At 50.3% G+C, this 16,859-nt stretch overlaps 7 protein-coding genes across 7 annotated transcripts; 3 read left to right on the forward strand and 4 right to left on the reverse strand.

The window, feature by feature from the left end:
- Positions 1-225: 225 nt before the first annotated feature.
- PC9H_001151 (uncharacterized protein) lies at positions 226-652 on the reverse strand (the record flags this gene model as incomplete). The annotated part of the gene is made up of 3 exons (XM_036770802.1): positions 226-318; positions 374-412; positions 467-652. 3 exons carry the CDS (start codon positions 650-652, stop codon positions 226-228), a joined length of 318 nt encoding a protein of 105 aa, XP_036636647.1.
- Positions 653-3,071: 2,419 nt separating this feature from the next.
- On the forward strand, positions 3,072-4,444 carry PC9H_001152 (uncharacterized protein; the record flags this gene model as incomplete). The annotated part of the gene is made up of 7 exons (XM_036770803.1): positions 3,072-3,205; positions 3,255-3,447; positions 3,503-3,726; positions 3,782-3,796; positions 3,848-3,930; positions 3,979-4,055; positions 4,109-4,444. The coding sequence occupies 7 exons, from the start codon at positions 3,072-3,074 to the stop codon at positions 4,442-4,444; spliced, it is 1,062 nt and encodes a 353-aa protein (XP_036636648.1).
- A 46-nt stretch (positions 4,445-4,490) lies between these two features.
- On the reverse strand, positions 4,491-5,620 carry SEN34 (tRNA-splicing endonuclease subunit; the record flags this gene model as incomplete). Its single annotated transcript, XM_036770804.1, has 4 exons — positions 4,491-4,684; positions 4,745-5,290; positions 5,351-5,488; positions 5,551-5,620. The coding sequence occupies 4 exons, from the start codon at positions 5,618-5,620 to the stop codon at positions 4,491-4,493; spliced, it is 948 nt and encodes a 315-aa protein (XP_036636649.1).
- A 3,307-nt stretch (positions 5,621-8,927) lies between these two features.
- On the forward strand, positions 8,928-9,460 carry PC9H_001154 (uncharacterized protein; the record flags this gene model as incomplete). Its single annotated transcript, XM_036770805.1, has 4 exons — positions 8,928-8,943; positions 8,993-9,162; positions 9,222-9,368; positions 9,419-9,460. 4 exons carry the CDS (start codon positions 8,928-8,930, stop codon positions 9,458-9,460), a joined length of 375 nt encoding a protein of 124 aa, XP_036636650.1.
- Positions 9,461-9,925: 465 nt separating this feature from the next.
- Positions 9,926-10,847, reverse strand: PC9H_001155 (uncharacterized protein; the record flags this gene model as incomplete). Its single annotated transcript, XM_036770806.1, has 4 exons — positions 9,926-10,096; positions 10,155-10,277; positions 10,392-10,436; positions 10,491-10,847. The coding sequence occupies 4 exons, from the start codon at positions 10,845-10,847 to the stop codon at positions 9,926-9,928; spliced, it is 696 nt and encodes a 231-aa protein (XP_036636651.1).
- A 181-nt stretch (positions 10,848-11,028) lies between these two features.
- Positions 11,029-12,146, reverse strand: PC9H_001156 (uncharacterized protein; the record flags this gene model as incomplete). The annotated part of the gene is made up of 4 exons (XM_036770807.1): positions 11,029-11,105; positions 11,157-11,518; positions 11,568-11,834; positions 11,890-12,146. The coding sequence occupies 4 exons, from the start codon at positions 12,144-12,146 to the stop codon at positions 11,029-11,031; spliced, it is 963 nt and encodes a 320-aa protein (XP_036636652.1).
- Positions 12,147-13,521: 1,375 nt separating this feature from the next.
- Positions 13,522-16,408, forward strand: PC9H_001157 (uncharacterized protein; the record flags this gene model as incomplete). Its single annotated transcript, XM_036770808.1, has 12 exons — positions 13,522-13,638; positions 13,694-13,748; positions 13,805-13,887; positions 13,945-14,007; positions 14,056-14,348; positions 14,402-14,553; positions 14,610-14,765; positions 14,824-14,922; positions 14,978-15,381; positions 15,446-15,861; positions 15,912-15,993; positions 16,046-16,408. 12 exons carry the CDS (start codon positions 13,522-13,524, stop codon positions 16,406-16,408), a joined length of 2,283 nt encoding a protein of 760 aa, XP_036636653.1.
- Positions 16,409-16,859: the final 451 nt, after the last annotated feature.

Below are 16,859 nucleotides of genomic sequence, written 5' to 3' on the forward strand. Positions count from 1 at the left end.
GTCCAAGTCGCAGCGTTTGCTAGCCATCAAGACGGGCTTTCGAACAAAGAAAAATGATTGGCAACTAAACATGTCCTTGATTAGGATCTAGCCTCAGAGACAGTGGGAAACGTACGAAGAGTTAGCTCTGTAATATACAATGAATTTGGATTGTCTTCTGAGTGGCTGTGACTGCTTAGGCTCTGAGAGAGCTGTGAGCAAAAGGAAGGGGGACGATAGATGGGCTTACGCATTGATAGCCTTGTGGACGAAGCCGTGGCGCCGACCATGTTCGGTGCCGTTGCGGGGTTGGTTTGGCGCAGGCTGCCCACGAGCGTCCTATTCAATCATATAAGCGACCACAATCCAAGCGAAGCGAGGCGCCTGTACCTACCTGGTAAGCAGGGAGCTCGTCTCGCTCATCAATAGTTTGCTAATTGGATGTCATGTCGGCATAGGAGTGGGACAGGCATTTGGGCCAACTTACCATCAAAGGATCGTAGGAAACACGCTCCGTATAGCAGGGGTAGGGATGGTATCGCGAGAAAGCCTTAGGACGCGTGGAAGACCGTAGCTGGGACAGGTAATACGACTCGAGAACCTGCGCAATGGATGGCGCATACATATGGCTACCTCCATTGCGCGAGCGAGGAAAGACCGATGGCATTGGCATTTATGAGAAAGGTAAACGAACAAAAGGAGCGGAGGGCAGACAAGGTCGTGGTAAGAGAGAAAGAGGGGAGAAGGAGCAAGGGTCTCGAGGCCGCGATTTTCCTGAATTGCGCTGGGTAGTTGCCGAAAAATTGTCCGAATTAAGACAACAGAAGACTCGTGTTCCCCAGTTTTGGAACCTTCCAAGTTCCCGCTTCACGGCACCACATCCTAGTCGATCAATGAAGGCGGCCCATCGGTCCTCCCCCTTTGCTACACGTCGAAGAAAACGCAGCCACCCTGGCTACCGTACTGAGTGAAGGTAGGCGTTGATTCCAAGACGCGACTGGGCAGGCGGCACAAAACTTGAACTCGACACTTCAGGACGATATTCGGCGGCGGATCCTCAGGCTTCAGGGTGACTTCTTATGAGCAAAGCCCTTTGCCCAGCCCGCCTTCTAGAACTCTTGCTCGAGTCAGATTGCCCATGGAAACCGAAGCGGAGCCGCTCCCGAACCCTGGGCCGACGTTATCCAAAATAGGCAAGTGCGCTGGTGACTGTCACGCAACGTGACATATAAACGCGCTCGACTGGTTGGTGAGTTCGTTGCACCAATCCACCAACATGGGATATTAACTGCTGAATTCTAGTCACCGAAATGCATCAAAGTATTGAGATATCGCACACCTCAGTATATTTCTACAAACTGCTGTTTGCTTCAACATCGGTCACGGTTTTCCAACAACCTGCTGGAGGACCTATGACTTCAAGTTTCAAGATGCAAGCCAAGATACAAGGGTTGGCACCAAGCATCTTCGCCCTTTCAACAAAGTTCATCAATCAAGACTAAATATGAAGATGACTGAAGCGACATACAAGACCGTGATGCACCAGTCCACTGAAGTGTCCCAGGCTTGAGGCGGTCGGTATAGGAAGCTTGAAGTTAGGCCGTCCTGCTGGTCCGCCGTCGACGAGTATCCTGCTGCTCAATTGTTCTGGTTTTGGACCGACCATCAAGGTATCCTGCACAAAAGACGAGAATGACTCAATACACCGCTCAAGTGTGCTTGATCAAACCGCACCTTGCTTCAGGTGGACCAGACAGCCTCCAAGTGCTCCTCTCGACTCTCTGCGCTGGCGTGATGTGATACTCCATCTATCGTCTTCATGCGTCCGTGGCGACAGTAAATACTATGAGAGCCCCAAGATGATTGCTTCAAATCGTCAAGAACCAAGTTTTCAAGCTTCAAGAATGGACGCGCTTCAAGCCTCTACGGTCAGAGTGCATCCAAGACAAATGGCGTAAATCTGCATACAAGCATCGCCATTCTGTGGCAGCAGATAATCCAGACCCTCGCCATTTCTAACGGTAGAAAAATGCTGTCCGTCGGTGGGCTTCAAGAATCAAGCCGACTGGTTGCGAATCCATGAATATGGATGGTCTCCGGATGTCCGCGAATACGGCCAGTATACCAGGGAGCTTGCGCAGAATTCTTCAGCTCAAGGAGACTCGGGCTGACTGCAAGGGGGTTGTGGTTGTGGTGAGACGCATACAAACACCCTGCAATAGTGTGGCAATTTCCTTCAAGTCCGCTCGTCCTCCTCTTCCAGAAACGGTCGTCCGCAGCCCTTGTATGCACGAATATCGACACGGACAAGATGGGCAACAAAGTGCGTGTTCTATGTATTTATTTTGACTTCTCTGTTGCAACGGTAGTGGACGGAGGCTGAATATTTCACTTCTAGCAATGTGCCGTATACAAATGACCGTGGACTTTTGTTGCGACCATTCCGGCCTTGTTCTCCAGCAATCTCTTGTCCATTGTCGGAATATCAGAAGACTCAAGACCAAGTTATCATGTACGACGTTCAGTAACACCCCGCAAGCTTGAAGTGAGTTTCCGGGGCATGGAGGCAGAGGCAACCGCTCGTCGGTCCCGTCCTTTGGATCACCGGTGCACATTGATGCGCGGCGTACGCCAGATACTCTTGAGGGGCGGAGCTACTGACTCTGGCCAGCGACCTTGCACCAAAGCCCCTTTCCTCAAGACAAGCTCATACACCTGCCGTCGAAAAGTCGCCTTCATCTATCCCACCGAAACTCGATTTCGCCTTTTCTCAAACAAAGTTCCACTCAATATTTCCATTTCCCACTAAACGAACTGGGCCCAGTATTTGCTACTGGATAATATTAATGTACTTATCACTGGTCGTAATCACACAATTTGGCCTCCTCGAAGGCATATTTATACGAATTGAACCTGGGTACATACGCCAAGCAACTTACATAGCCGAAAGATCGCTCTTCGTTGGGCGCTTATTTGAATAACGTCTGACCCTGAACGTGCATGTTGGCTGCTGGATGGTGACACGGTACGTTTGGGCTTCGTTTCCTTGAAAAGCAAAGCTCATTATCTACGACCAGGTTCAATATCTGAACATGCAACATGCCTCGAGGACTTCGTACCCGACGTTCTTGTCATTCTCCGACACCGCGAGCCTACAACTGCGATGGGCATGGCGCGGGCTTGTGGACGCTTTTCGCTGGGATATAGTCATCTCAGCTGTCTCATCGTACGCTTGAATGGCGCTGCGCATTGCTGTGATACTGACCGTCTTGAAGGGACCCAGAAATTCGCGCAAACGTTTATAAGAGCCTGCTGCTTAACTCCCTCTCACTCATATCCATCTACGTATTCGACATCCTGCTTGGCCCACTGGTCGAGAACCAGCAGAAGTGGCTCCATCGGAATGTCGGGTGGTTCTACCAGATTCTGTGGTTGCTACCCGTTGTCGGGGTATCGTTCTATCTGAACGTGAGTATTTGTTGCTCGTCCTATGTTCGAAGCAAAGTATACATACTGCTTTTAGAGCTCATGGTGCTCTATCGTAGCTAAACGGACATACATCCTCAGACGCGGTCCTCGTGCAGCCGTTCAACAGCCGATGACATACTCTGGAATGTTGAGGGCCCTCGCCACGTCGGCGTACAGAGGGGTGATGGTCTTTACATCCGTGGCCATCTCGTTCGCTCTGGGATATACACCATACATCGGTCCCATGGCAGGATTTATATTCCTGTGCTGGGTAGATGCGTGCGTGTTTCTTTCCTGCCGTCACCTCCGTCCGCTCAACTTGCCTCTCGTCTAGATACTATTGCTTTGAGTAGGTATCACTACGATGCTCACGCGTCTTTGCTAACACGTATCCCCAAAGATTTGTCTGGATAGCCAACAACTTTTCGCTGTCTCGCAGAATCAGGCATCTGGAAGAACGTTGGGCATACTACCTGACATTTGGTTCGTATCTAGAGTTTTCATCGGGCGCGGTAACTGACCAACAATTAGGTCTACCATCGTCAGCAATGTGCATGTGGGGTGGCACGCTCGCCAACGCTGCATTGTTCGCGCTAGTCTTCCCTTCCGTACGTATGTTTTAACCGTACATGCTCAGCACACGTCTCACTACGCTTCTCAGTTCATCATCATGGCAATGCATGCGCGCCCCGTGCCTTTGGACCCGTACAATCCCGTATCGACAATCGACGCGCAGAATGAAACAATACAACATCCCTCTCCATTCGTTCCCATCCGCATCCCTATTTTCGCGCCTGTTCTATTCATCAATGACTGGATAGTGAAAGTTTTGACCGTCGGCGGAGGGCAAACAGTCGGACGAAATAGAGCCCTGAGCGATTCGACGACGGAGAATGCAGAGGAGGGGTCTGGTGCAGCTATTGAATTGAATACTTTGCGAGGAAAGCGCCCTGTGGCACAGCAGCGTATACATCTAGGCCGCCGGAAGTTGGATTAATGGACAGCGCACATATATGCTAGCATGATAATATCACAACCAGGCTTCAACCGAAGCCCGCCCATTCGATAGATAAATACGATACATCCTTCTTCTCGTCGTTCCATCCACAGAGTAGGTGCGACTTCTTGGTCGCCGTGCCCAAACGGCCGTGGGCGACGATTTCCATTGGTCGCAGAGTAGCAACCGGCGATTCAATAACTGTCGCTACAAAATGCGAGTGGAAGCGAAGCGGGTCACCTTATCCAGGAAATACTTTGTTAGCGCTATCCCCACTCTGAGAAATACGAAGAGGGGTACCAGGATAAACCAAATAGTCTCCACCAAATTTGATGCCGCCGCCTAGGAAATACCCCTGCTCCCAAAGACCGCGGAATACACCACACCTAGCTCTCTCGCTGAGGTTCGAGGGGTATGACCAGATACCAGCAGCTTGGGCAGCTTCGATGGTATTGTACGTGGCGGCGCTCGTGTCGTACCACTCCAGCGTAGACGAGGCCGATTCTATGATGACGGGGTACGCTACGGTAATAGCGTTAGATGAAGGTGTACTGGGACGAGAATCCGTCGTTGGAGTAGCCTCAGTTCGTTCCGCCGGTGATTCTTCAGGAATCATGTCGACAGGAGGAGGCTGTTGCGGTTGTGCCGCTTTCCTCTCCATCCGTTCCTTGCGTTTGCGCATCGCATCTTCAGACATACTCCTCGTCGCGGCGTTTTGACTGATTTTCGTGTCGTTTACGACGATATGGCGTTTCGCGAATTCATCCCTTTCTTCCTCCCATTTTTGTAGCTGGGGGGCTGTCGGTGCTTGGTGTGCATTGGGGTCATTGACTAGAACCGCGAATTCTACGTACCATATAATCAGTCTGTGAAAGCACAGTGCGAAATGGAGGAAACAACGCGCACTTTTTTCTACGAGGAGAACGACTTCTTCTGGCATTAGGAGCAATGGTACCCCAAGAAAGACATTCTGCTGGGATAGGTGCGGAAGCGTGCCGGCTAGGATACCGCACAGACGATGCTGAGACCGCAACACTGCGATATCTGCGCTTGGAATCAAGGATTCAAGTCAGTATACGATCCGAGGATTGTGCAACTATATATACCGTCGACATCCCAGATGTACGCCCGCTGGTTTGCGATGCGTATTGGGATGGGCCTCGAGTCCGTGGTCATATCACTGAAGGAAGTGCAATTAGACGCCTTCCGATCGTCATCGAGAGATTAGATTGGATGTACTTTCTTAGGTCGTCTTTCTTGTACCAGCTTCGGAAGCTTTCGGTGCAAGGCAAGAGCCACAAAGCGGCACAGATCTGCTCCATCGAACATACGTTGCGTGCAGTCAAAATATCATTCCAAAGAGATCTAACTAGTACAATCATCGACCTGAGGAAACTCCTTACAGCCGTTTCATGCTGAACATCGCGACAGCGGCGATTCGAAAGCGCTGGCAAGGCCTTCCACGCCGGGAATCAAAATGAGAAGCTTGGAGATTTAAAGACACGCCGGACACTATAAACAAGAGGGTGAAGAAGGGCGTCTTTTCGATAATATATCGCCGTAAATTCTTGTTCAATGCGGAAGGAGATCCTCAACTGAAATTACGGCCAGTAATTTGTCTGTCTGGGGGGCCGCTGGGAGTCAGATGAAACCGATGTGAGTGGTACACCTTCGGCTCATAGTCGTCCGTCCAGAAAACAAGCAGATGAGATGGTCCTGAAGGACAGGCTGAAAGGCGAGGATAGGACGGTCGGAACGGCGCTCTGAAAGAATGAGATAATCCAGGGGAGTGAAAGCAGCGTCTGGCGTTGGCGACGACATTTTGCAAGAATAAGGAGCGCAGAATTGGTCAAGGAAGGACTTCAGTGAACCGTATGTAGTGGTTTGACGACGAAATGTACCTTCAGAGGCCTTGACCCGCCCAGTCAAAATGGACTTTCATTTAAATGTTGGGGGTGTGTCCAAGACCGAAGACAAGGCGCGACGAGACGATTTTTGCCCTTAATCTCGAGGGGTAATAACGGCGAGGCTACTGCATGGCGTTTGCCTGAATATACACACCGAGGACGTATGGTCATGACGCCCGACGAGTCGCTACCCGGTAGGTGTTCTAGATATTGATGCCACTGCTAAACCAAGTAATTCTGAAGCCGCCGATGTTGATTACAGTCTCGATGACGGTGATTCCAAGGCCTGGTAACGCTTGAGGTATCGTTGAAAAGCTGGGCTTCAATCTGCCTGCTGCATGGTTCGCGTGTTTTATTTTTGAACTGTCGGATGCGACGCTTCTATAAATTTCACCGTTGGTTTAAGGGAAGAGCCTTCTGATTTCTGTGATTATCCTTTGGCAGGTCTTCGTGATTGCTGGCGTAAAAGGGAGATTTGATTGAATGATGCAGAACAGATGGGGGCTACGTACCAGAATGCTTCCCAGTCCGGTGCTTCACTGCGTTACATTCAAATTCTTTTCCTGCTCTTGGAGGTGCTACTGCTAAGGCAGATAATCGCTCTCAAACCTGCCCTGGGTGTCGTCTGGATTTGCGGGCGCATTTATTTGAAACCCCAGCCATCGCTTGGTCACGGGAGTGCCAACCTTGATGGAATTCTTGGGCATTTCTACTGTTATCAGGCTGGAAAGAGAGAGAGAATATTCGCCACGCACCGCAGAAAGAAACTACGAATCCAGAACTCTTGTAACGGTCAAGAAATCGGGTGGCAGAATTTCCAGGATTATTGTGGCAAGAGGGAGACAGAGACAGGAGCTGGGGCAGTTGCCGATTGTGAATTGCAATTCCAACCGCGACCACGCCCTGCTCCCCCACCAATTGTTCCTTTTTACCCACAAAATTCAGGGATTGCTCGACACGCTACGCCACCTTCCTAGCGAACCAGGTGCTCGTGCAGATGTGGCATAGTGACAAGAATCCAGACCCCTTCTCTTCTTGCGATTTGGGCATTTTTCCGACCGTTTAAATTGGCGTTAGGGCACCCCATCCTTGGCGGTGGAATTCTTCAAGTGCTTGCAGGTCTTGGTTCGTCTCCACCGGAACTTGAAGCACTCATGAGAGAAGACGGCCCTCCCTTCGAAGGCACCTTCGCCATCAAGACAGGCGGTTCTTGCCAATTCATAGTTGCTGGATTCCGCCCTGGCACTCCTTGAAAATGGGACTCTATCTTGAAGACTCTTGAGCTTCCTGCTTGCGCCGGGCTTCCTGGATTTGATGGATCTTCAAGCACGCCAGTAACATATGCAGCAGGGAGATGCAATTGAAGCCAGCTTGATTGGCAGGGTGACGACTCCCGCAGTACGTCCAGAAGCCAGTGTTCAGGAAGGTCATCTGCATGCGCGAAGACACGATCCTTGTCGAGTGGCTCAAGCACGTCTGTCAAAAGGCTCTACCATGCTTGGGAGCCTCGACTACGCCTAATCTATAGAAACTTCAATATCGCAAAATCAGTATCTCAAGGCTCAGGTGCGCCCGGAAACCTTGCGTATCCATTCTGTGGTTCTAACCGCTTCTTCCAGCTCTTGCACGGCTTTGATGATGCTGCTCTTCATTCAACACGAGGTTCTGTGGCCGCTTCAATGGTCCCACTATTCTAGATGATTTGCGTAGGCTTGATAGTCTTGATGCGGACAGTCTTGAAGTCGTACGTGTCAACACCGATGAAATGTGGTCACCTTGTCTGACGATTGCATTCAGCTCATTGGACATCGTCGTATGAAACGAACACAAACTTACTGTGACTCACTTGTATAAGCGCGTCACATGTAACTGTCACGGCCGCATTTCCATATATGGACGAGCGTCGGCCAGTCGGGAACGAACCACGGGTGACTCAGCGCGAGCTAGATGTTGTTCAGGTGATCAGGGAGCAAGTCGTTTGCGAGTGACCGCAGCCGATTTACCCTGCTTTCAGACGAAAATCCCGACAAAGAAACGTATTATGTGAGATGGAGTTACAAATATTGTGGATTGCTCGGAAAGAAGAGAGCGTCGTATTCCATGGGGGCGTCTTTTCGATGGCCAAAGGGAGGAGATATAGCCTAAAAAAGTGCCCATCAGCCCATCACCTAAGGACGCCAGGCCGCAAGATCGAGCGCCAGCTCTCCAAGTTCGCAAGTCGAAGCCCACCTTTGCTAGACCTAATAGCTTCCGCCTTCAGTTCACGGACCCTGGACTCGGGATGAAGCTATTGGACGGGGACCTTGGACGCTTGTGATAATTGACCGTATGTTCCTGCCTAAGGTGGAAGTTCGAGAGCTGGATTCAAGTCGCAAATTCCACGCCTTCCTGTTTGGCAAGCGGACATTTCAGAGATCCTCAGTTGGCTATCTGAAGTTGAATATAAACTCAAAAGTCTTTTCTTTCCTTCTCTTTCCACCTAACTGCAGAATCCGCTCCTTCCTCGACCACAAGCATTTTCAAGTCGCTCTATTCTTTCAGCATGACGTCGCGGCTTCGTTTTTCACATTCTCGCAATGGCGGCAGCCATATGTACGCCCCATCTATAGCCCAAGTCCTTGATTATTGGTACGCCTCTCAGCTACGCCAACCACCACTTCGTACCAGGCAAGCACGCCGCTGCCACCCATACCCACAACTCATTCGCCAAGATTCGCTCATGGTAAAGCGTTGCTTCGGCTGCAATTGCACACGTTGACAGTTTTGAAGGAAACAATTGATGAACGCGACGAACCAGTCCCTGTCCTTCAGGTTCGTTCTCTTCCCGAAATGTTTTCCCGGCTACTCATGATGTTTCTTTCATTATCCAGGAAGGAGATCAGGACTTGGCTATTGTTGTTGAAGTGGATGAGATTGTCGTTCCACGTTTCGATGAGGACCTCATGGTTGTGGAAGAGCAGAATGGCGAAGGCGTTCTGGAAAGAGAAAGGCGCGGATTCATTAGAAGAGCCATTGAGGTGTGTCTTTTAATATCTCTTAGACGTTCCTCTTTGCTCAAGTCACATAGGGTTTATACTTCACGTTCGAAAGGGTATTTGGTGGCTTCTGACCATCTTCGGCGTGCACCTCTCATAACTTGTAAGTTCCCACTTCCAAAGCCTTGCCGTATTGTTGACGATGCAAACAGCTTGTACATTTCTTGGAAACGTCAGTTGACTAACCTCGACTTGGTCGCGTTTGCGAATGTTCTCAATACTTGGTCCGCGATCTTGCCAATGCACCCGCAATTCCGGAATTTCCGGCCATTTTGGACACGCCCCTCACGAGTTCTCATCGTCGAAGTACGACTATTCGCGTTGTACGGTCTATCTTCTACTCTTCCACTGGAGGGAATATGCACAGCGCCTCGCAGAAAACCAAAAATTTGCCACATATATACATTCAAACATATATAGGGAAATAGCAGGTACACTGTATACATATACATAGAAATTACATAGCTCCACATACTTTAGTCCCATCTCCGAATAGCCACATAGTTGAATGTAGAGTATATATGAGTTTTGGTGAGTTTTCAGACCGAGCGCTTGGGGACTGTTATAAGCCACGGAGTGACTTTCGCACTAAGACGACGGAGGAGGTGGGCACCGAACCATGCTGGAATGTCTTTGCCGCCGTATTGTTCGACGAGGCGGATGATCTTGTCGTTCTCGTCGAGGTTGACGACAATGATTGATTCGACGATCTAATTCATGTGTGAATCAGTGAAGGTGGCGGGAATAAGAATGAGGGTAAATGCGAACCTTCTTACGTCCAAGAAACCTGTGAGTATACTCCTGTTTTTGGAAGTATACGAGCTGATTTGGGGAATTTGTGGAGGACATGACACGCGTGGAAAGCGTCTCAGACTTCGAATATCGTTTGGGCTGGGATGGGAATTAGCGAGGGAACAAACGGCCGGAACGAGTATCTCGTACCAGGGAAAACCACTAGAAGATGTGTTAAGATAAAGGAGAAATAGGGCAAGGAACATAACGCACCAGGGCTGCGTACTCGTCGAAGCCGTGGCACTTGGTCCATGGATCCTATCCAGACGTATATGAGTTATATGAACCAAGGTAAACTCCAGAGTACTATACCTCGAATACGGCATCTTTGTGCCACGTCCTATCCAGTATTTCAATTGTGGGTCTGCAGCAATACAGCTCCTGCAGATCGGCTATCACACGGTGGTGATCTGCCTTAACATCTAGGAAGTGGCTGGCTCTTCGCTCGTGGGCACTATGTCGATGCTTGAGCGGTTCTGGGTCGACACGAATGCCTGAGTAATGTGCGGCACCAGCGACAGACTCCACGAGAGAGGGGGTCGGTACGGATCTGGGCAGGATGGAGCCCGGGTGGAATGTTTGCGTCGGTGGCGAGGGGGATCGCGGTATGCTCATTGATCTCCTCGTCGGCGAGGATGGCGTGCGGTGGTGAGTTTGGACTGTGCTCATCGTTGTGGTTGATGTTGAGGGATGCCGAGACGCATAGATCCCGAGTCACGGCCTTTCGGAACCACGTGGACGGATGATAGGGGAAATGTAATGATATTTATTGATAGCACAGTTGCGGGACGTAAAGAAAACACAGTACAAGGCGACAAACAAAGAAATGCATGAATCCTTCTCCAAGCCTCTAGCTGCCATTCTGCCCTTGCCAGAGACCATAGGACTTTCCCGGAGTTGTTTGCCACAACCGGATTGTGCCATCCTCTAGAGAACTGTTAGGCCCGGAGAGGAATGGGAGGTTGAAGAATATCTTACCACTACCACTCGCGTACATCTCACCATCCGGACTGAATTCTACGCAGTGCACAGGGCCGTGATGCCCCTTCAGCACCTCTTTTTCTTCTCCATCGATGCCGTGGACTCGCACCCATTCGTCGCCTGAATTACCCGTTACGAAGCGATCCTGAAGTACAGGATGGATAGAGGCAGAGGAGGGCGTATACGCAAGATTGAGCGTATGTGCGGGCACTGTCCCGGTAGGAAGAGCAGGGATGAAAGCGACGGTTTTGCCTGAGCACACGACTAGCCGCTGCGTAGGCGCCGAGTATTCCATCGACGTGATCGCCTGAGGAAAATTGAGCTTTGTTGTTAGCGTCCGGCTTCGCAAATCCCACCACCTTAACCATTTATGAGCACAGCGCCGAAACAGAGGGCTCATGAACGTACTTGATGTATCCATCTTCACCGGCCGATATCCCAGTATGATCACCTACCCAGACGACACTCTTTACCATACCGTCATGGGACAGAGTGCCTCCATCGAGAAGGAAATCCGGATCTGCGTCGGGTCTACCGACATCGAATATCCGCACTTTCTTCTCCTGGCCACCCGTCAGAAGATGTTGAGATGTAGGTGACAGCGCCACTGTTCGGACGATGTGGTTATGTGGAAACGAATGCAGCTGCTTTCCAGAAAACGTATCCCAAACTTTGCTATCCAAAGCTAAGATAAGCTTTTCTTATTATCTACGATGATCAAGACACGTACGCGGTGAAATCAGCACTGCCTGAAGCCGCGCGAGATGAGTCCAGCGAGAGTTTTGAGCTCCACACCGCGCCCTTGTGGCCAAGGAATGTACCTATCCAGTCGCCTGTCCACTCCCTGAGCATTGGATTGCCATCCTTGCAACTCGAGATCAACAAGTACGAGCTATCGTCCAAGATTGGGGAAAAAGAAAGATGCGTGACGGGTCGAGTGTGTCCTGGAGCCACGAGCGGCGTAGATTTGGGTGGAAAATGAGACATTAATTGTTCGTGATGGGGATTAATGGAGCGGGAGGGGGTCGTAATACTGGCGCGCCGCGCACTCTGGAGACTCGAGAGGATGAAAGGAAAAGGTGAAACGTGTGGTAAACCAACTCAAAAAGGAAATCATTGCAATGTTTGATACTGGGCGCTTGGAGCGTCAGTCAGGGGCACTGCCTTGGGGTCGTTCTCTCACCACCGTCAAAGTTTTCTCATCAAGGAGGACGCAGACCAGTGCATAGAGCAAACCTCAGGCTCTACAATCTGTAAGAACAGCCACTTCTGTTGCGGGCCTCTGATAGTTGTGATGTACTGACTTCTGATTCCGTTACGTGAACACACTTCGTGGACTTCATGTGGGCGGAGTGCTTCGCCCAGTGGTGCAAAGGCTTCGCTGGACGACTTTTAAGAGGACTACTTTAGCGATTCGCTCTGTATGTGGGGCACGTCACAGGTTCACAGAACATCAAGTTATATAGGACACATCAACTTCCTGACCTTCGTCGATCGGCACTCGCTATCCGTTAAGTCACCTGGGCTCATAAGCTATAAGTGGTGGTCTCCGACTTCTCGGAATGTTGCGCGTTCGAATAGTCTATCAAGGCTTCAATAATACACTTGCTATCGCTGAATCACTTGCATGCGGACGGTTTCCAGAAATAGGGCTTTGGGCGACACAAGTGGCAACAAAACGGCCACATCTGGACGTAAACCGACCGAGCAAGTTCTCAGTACTCGCGGTCCCAGGACGACATCGTCCCTAGATTTCTCAGGAAGATTGTACGAAAGCCCATAAAAATACACCGGGCCGTTCATATGTCATTGGTAGGCTGACTGCGTAGAATCACTGTTGCCGCCGCCCGCGGTGGCGGAGATGCAAGTTCCACATGCAATCCGCATTGACAGCTGGCTGCAGGAGGAGGTTGATTCAGGATGTAAGTGATTCCGCACACGTGACCCTTACTACAACGCGTAAGTTCAAACCCAGCTAGGGATGCTCATTGCGCAATCGGCCATTAGAATGGCAACAATGTTGCTCACACTCCATCACCATTAGGTTATGTATATATTTCCAAAGGAGATCAAATGGGTGGAAAGGTTCTTCTTTTAAATTTATCTCTGGAGGGCTTCTCTTCTCCATCGCCGCCCATCGCCCCCTGGTCACCGTGCGCTCACCACTGCGCCTTCTCTGGATTTGTTCACCCCGCTGCGACATATACGACAGCGACAGAACAATATCACACCACGGATACACACGATAATCAATCAACGTTCCTGAAGTATCCCCTTCCTCCCCACAGGGACCACGGCTTTATATAAAGTCGGAAACTAAAGGAACCTAATTTACGTACCTACTATCCCTGCTTGGCACACCATGGCTTCGACTGCAAAGCGGCTGGGCAAGCGGATTATTGGTTATCCAGAGAACACTGTCCCCGTAATTTCTAGCAGGGATTGGGTTCGTGGTCTCGTCAAGGATCCTAAACGCGATGTAAGATAGTTTCGACTCTCATCAGCGTCCATGCAACGCTAACACCGATTACTAGGTTATCGACTACCTCCTCAGCCTGTTCCCCATCATAGGGTGGATAACCAGATACAGCGAGTCGTTTCATTGTTTTCCATCGAGAGAAGTGGCACTAAGCCGATGTCCTCAGACTTCGGATGGCTTACAGGCGATCTTATCGCTGGTTTGACCGTAGGGATGGTGGTCGTCCCCCAAGGGATGTCGTATGCTCAGGTACGAGCTCTAATCTCTTTTTCGTCCTACTCCCACCGATCACTACTACGGGAACAGATTGCGACATTGCCTCCCGAGTTTGGACTATATTCCTCATTCGTCGGAGTGTTGATCTATTGCGTATGTCCTTTTCATAACTCCGCGAACTACCACTAACGTCCCACCTAGTTCTTCGCAACCTCGAAGGATGTTTCGATCGGTCCGGTAGCTGTCATGTCCCTTACAGTCTCTCAAGTCATCAAGCACGTTAACGACGCCCACCCCGGCGAGTGGGATGGTCCGCAGATCGCCACGACTCTCGCTTTCATTTGCGGCTTCATTGTTCTTGGAATTGGTTTGCTGCGGCTAGGTTGGCTCGTAGAGTTTATTCCTAGTCCAGCTGTCAGTGGTTTCATGACCGGCTCTGCTATTAGCATCGTCGCGGGGCAAGTACCAGGAATGATGGGAATAACTGGCTTCGAGTAAGTGCTCCCTTGCATGTTCTTCGTTAGAATTCCTAACCCACCCTATTTAGCACTCGTGCCCCCACATACCTCGTTATTATTAATACCTTAAAAGGACTTCCACGTACGACCCTGGACGCTGCTTGGGGTCTGCCAGGGCTTGTGGCGCTGTATGGAATCCGTATGCTTTGCGACTACTTCACTAAGAAATTCCCTCGTCGAGGTTTGTGAGAGCCCTACATGGGTGACATCTGGACTGACGGTCGTATCCCTTCACAGCAAGATGGTTCTTCTTCATCTCAGTTCTGAGAAACGCCTTCGTTATCCTCGTTTTAACAATTGCTGCATGGCTTTACACGAGACACAGACGTCTACCCAACGGCAAGTACCCCATCAAGATCTTGCAAAATGTCCCCAGTGGCTTCAAGCATGTCGGTATGTTACAGCACACCGCCTTGATGTACGTGGTGTGATTGACTGATTCATTTTTAAGGGCAACCCGTCATCGACAGCAATCTTGTGTCAGCTTTGGCAGGTGAACTACCTGTCGCGACCATTATTCTGCTCCTCGAGCACATCGCGATCTCAAAGTGTACGTGATTCCGTTTCAAACAACTACAACACCGATTCCTAACTCATTCATATAGCTTTCGGTAGGCTCAATGGCTACAAGATCAACCCCAATCAAGAACTTATCGCCATCGGCGTCACGAACACAATCGGTTCATGCTTCGGGGCCTATCCTGCTACTGGATCATTCTCCCGCTCCGCCTTGAAGTCGAAGTCCGGTGTAAGGACCCCCGCTGCCGGCATCATCACCTCCGTCGTCGTAATTGTTGCTTTGTATGGCCTTACACCTGCTTTCTACTGGATCCCCAATGCTGCGCTGTCCGCTGTGATCATCCACGCCGTCGCGGATCTGGTGGCCTCCCCAGATCAAGTTTACTCCTTCTGGCGCGTGTCCCCCCTCGAATTCTTCATATGGATGGCCGCAGTTCTAGTCACCGTGTTCTCGTCTATCGAGAACGGTATCTATGTCTCTATCTGCACGGTAAGTCATTACAAGATATTCATATTCATGTCGTGCACCGAGCTCATTATGTTGTTTGCTCTAGTCTCTCGCTTTGCTTTTGATTCGTGTCGCCCATCCACGAGGGTCTTTCTTGGGCAGAGTGACACTTCGTAGCAAGTCCCATGACTCGCAAGAAAGTCGGGATGTCTTCGTCCCACTCGAACAGAAGAACAACGGCGTTTTGAACGAGCATATCAAAGTCGACCCACCATCTCCTGGTGTTTTGGTATACAGATACGAAGAAAGCTATCTCTACCCTAATTCCTCGCTGCTGAATTCGGTGCTCGTGGACTACGTCAAGGAGCATATGCAACGAGGTCGCGATATGACGCTCGTGAAGTTTAGCGATCGCCCCTGGAATGACCCAGGCCCTCCCCGTGGTACTACCTCCGAAAGCGAGCAAGCTAGGAACGAGAAGCTCCCGGTGCTACACGCCATCGTTCTTGATTTCTCTTCAATGTACGTTGGCTTCTTTTCTTTTCGCGGATCTTTCACTGAACTCGATCAAGATCCCACATAGATACCACCGCCGTGCAGTCACTCATTGATGCTCGGACCGAGATAGAAAGATGGGCGAATCATTCAGTCGAGGTAGGTCTCGTCGTGTGTTTCATCCGGTGAACCGCTTCTAATCCTCCCCTAGTTCCACTTTGCCACTATTTTGTCACCATGGATACGCAGAGCTCTGGTGGCTGGTGGGTTTGGCATCGGCAACTCAGCCTCGAAATTCACTGGCGAAGTTGCTCCCGTCGTTCCATACCGCGACGGCCACACGGCTCCGGACGGTGTACCTGTATTAGACGATGATATCGAAGCGGGCGACGTAAAGAGAAAGGTATCATCAAGTCACAGCAGTGTTGCTGAAGAAGAAAGGGATTATTCGTTGATATTGTCCTCTGAGACGCCGTTCTTCCATGTAGACCTCGCGGGAGCCGTCCGGGCAGCGGAAAGTGGGCTAGATAGGTTGAACGAGCGTAAGAGTCGAGAGCAGTTGATCGCAATTTAAATGATGCATAGCAACCTGTACTCCATTTAATGATTTCCTGTAATTTCATGATCATGATTTATTAGTTCTGGCGAGATGAAAGACACCGGTGGCAGATGATATCAAGACATGAGACGTTGCCGACCGATGCCTTCAATTGCAGTTGACTAGGCAATACTTTCAAGATAGACACTTCATTGACTTTGGCTGCAACGACACTGTTTGCGAAGTACAATACTACGCCTGGGAGGGGCACTTCGGCAGTGCATTCGAAACGGGCGTGTGAAGAAGGCGGATAGTTGATAAACTGAAAGAGCGCTGCACTCTCATAATAGCTGGTTATGATGGATAATTGTGTGAGCTGGGGGAGCTCGACTGTTGAACGATCGTTGATCTCCCCGGCAGACATCCCGCGCGATCGTGTTGAAATTCTAGCTCCTCTAAGAAAGGTGTGCCACGGAGGAGTGACAGT

The sequence above is a fragment of the Pleurotus ostreatus genome (assembly GCF_014466165.1).
Source record: "Pleurotus ostreatus strain PC9 chromosome Unknown scaffold_1, whole genome shotgun sequence".
Classification (NCBI taxonomy): Eukaryota; Fungi; Basidiomycota; class Agaricomycetes; order Agaricales; family Pleurotaceae; genus Pleurotus; species Pleurotus ostreatus.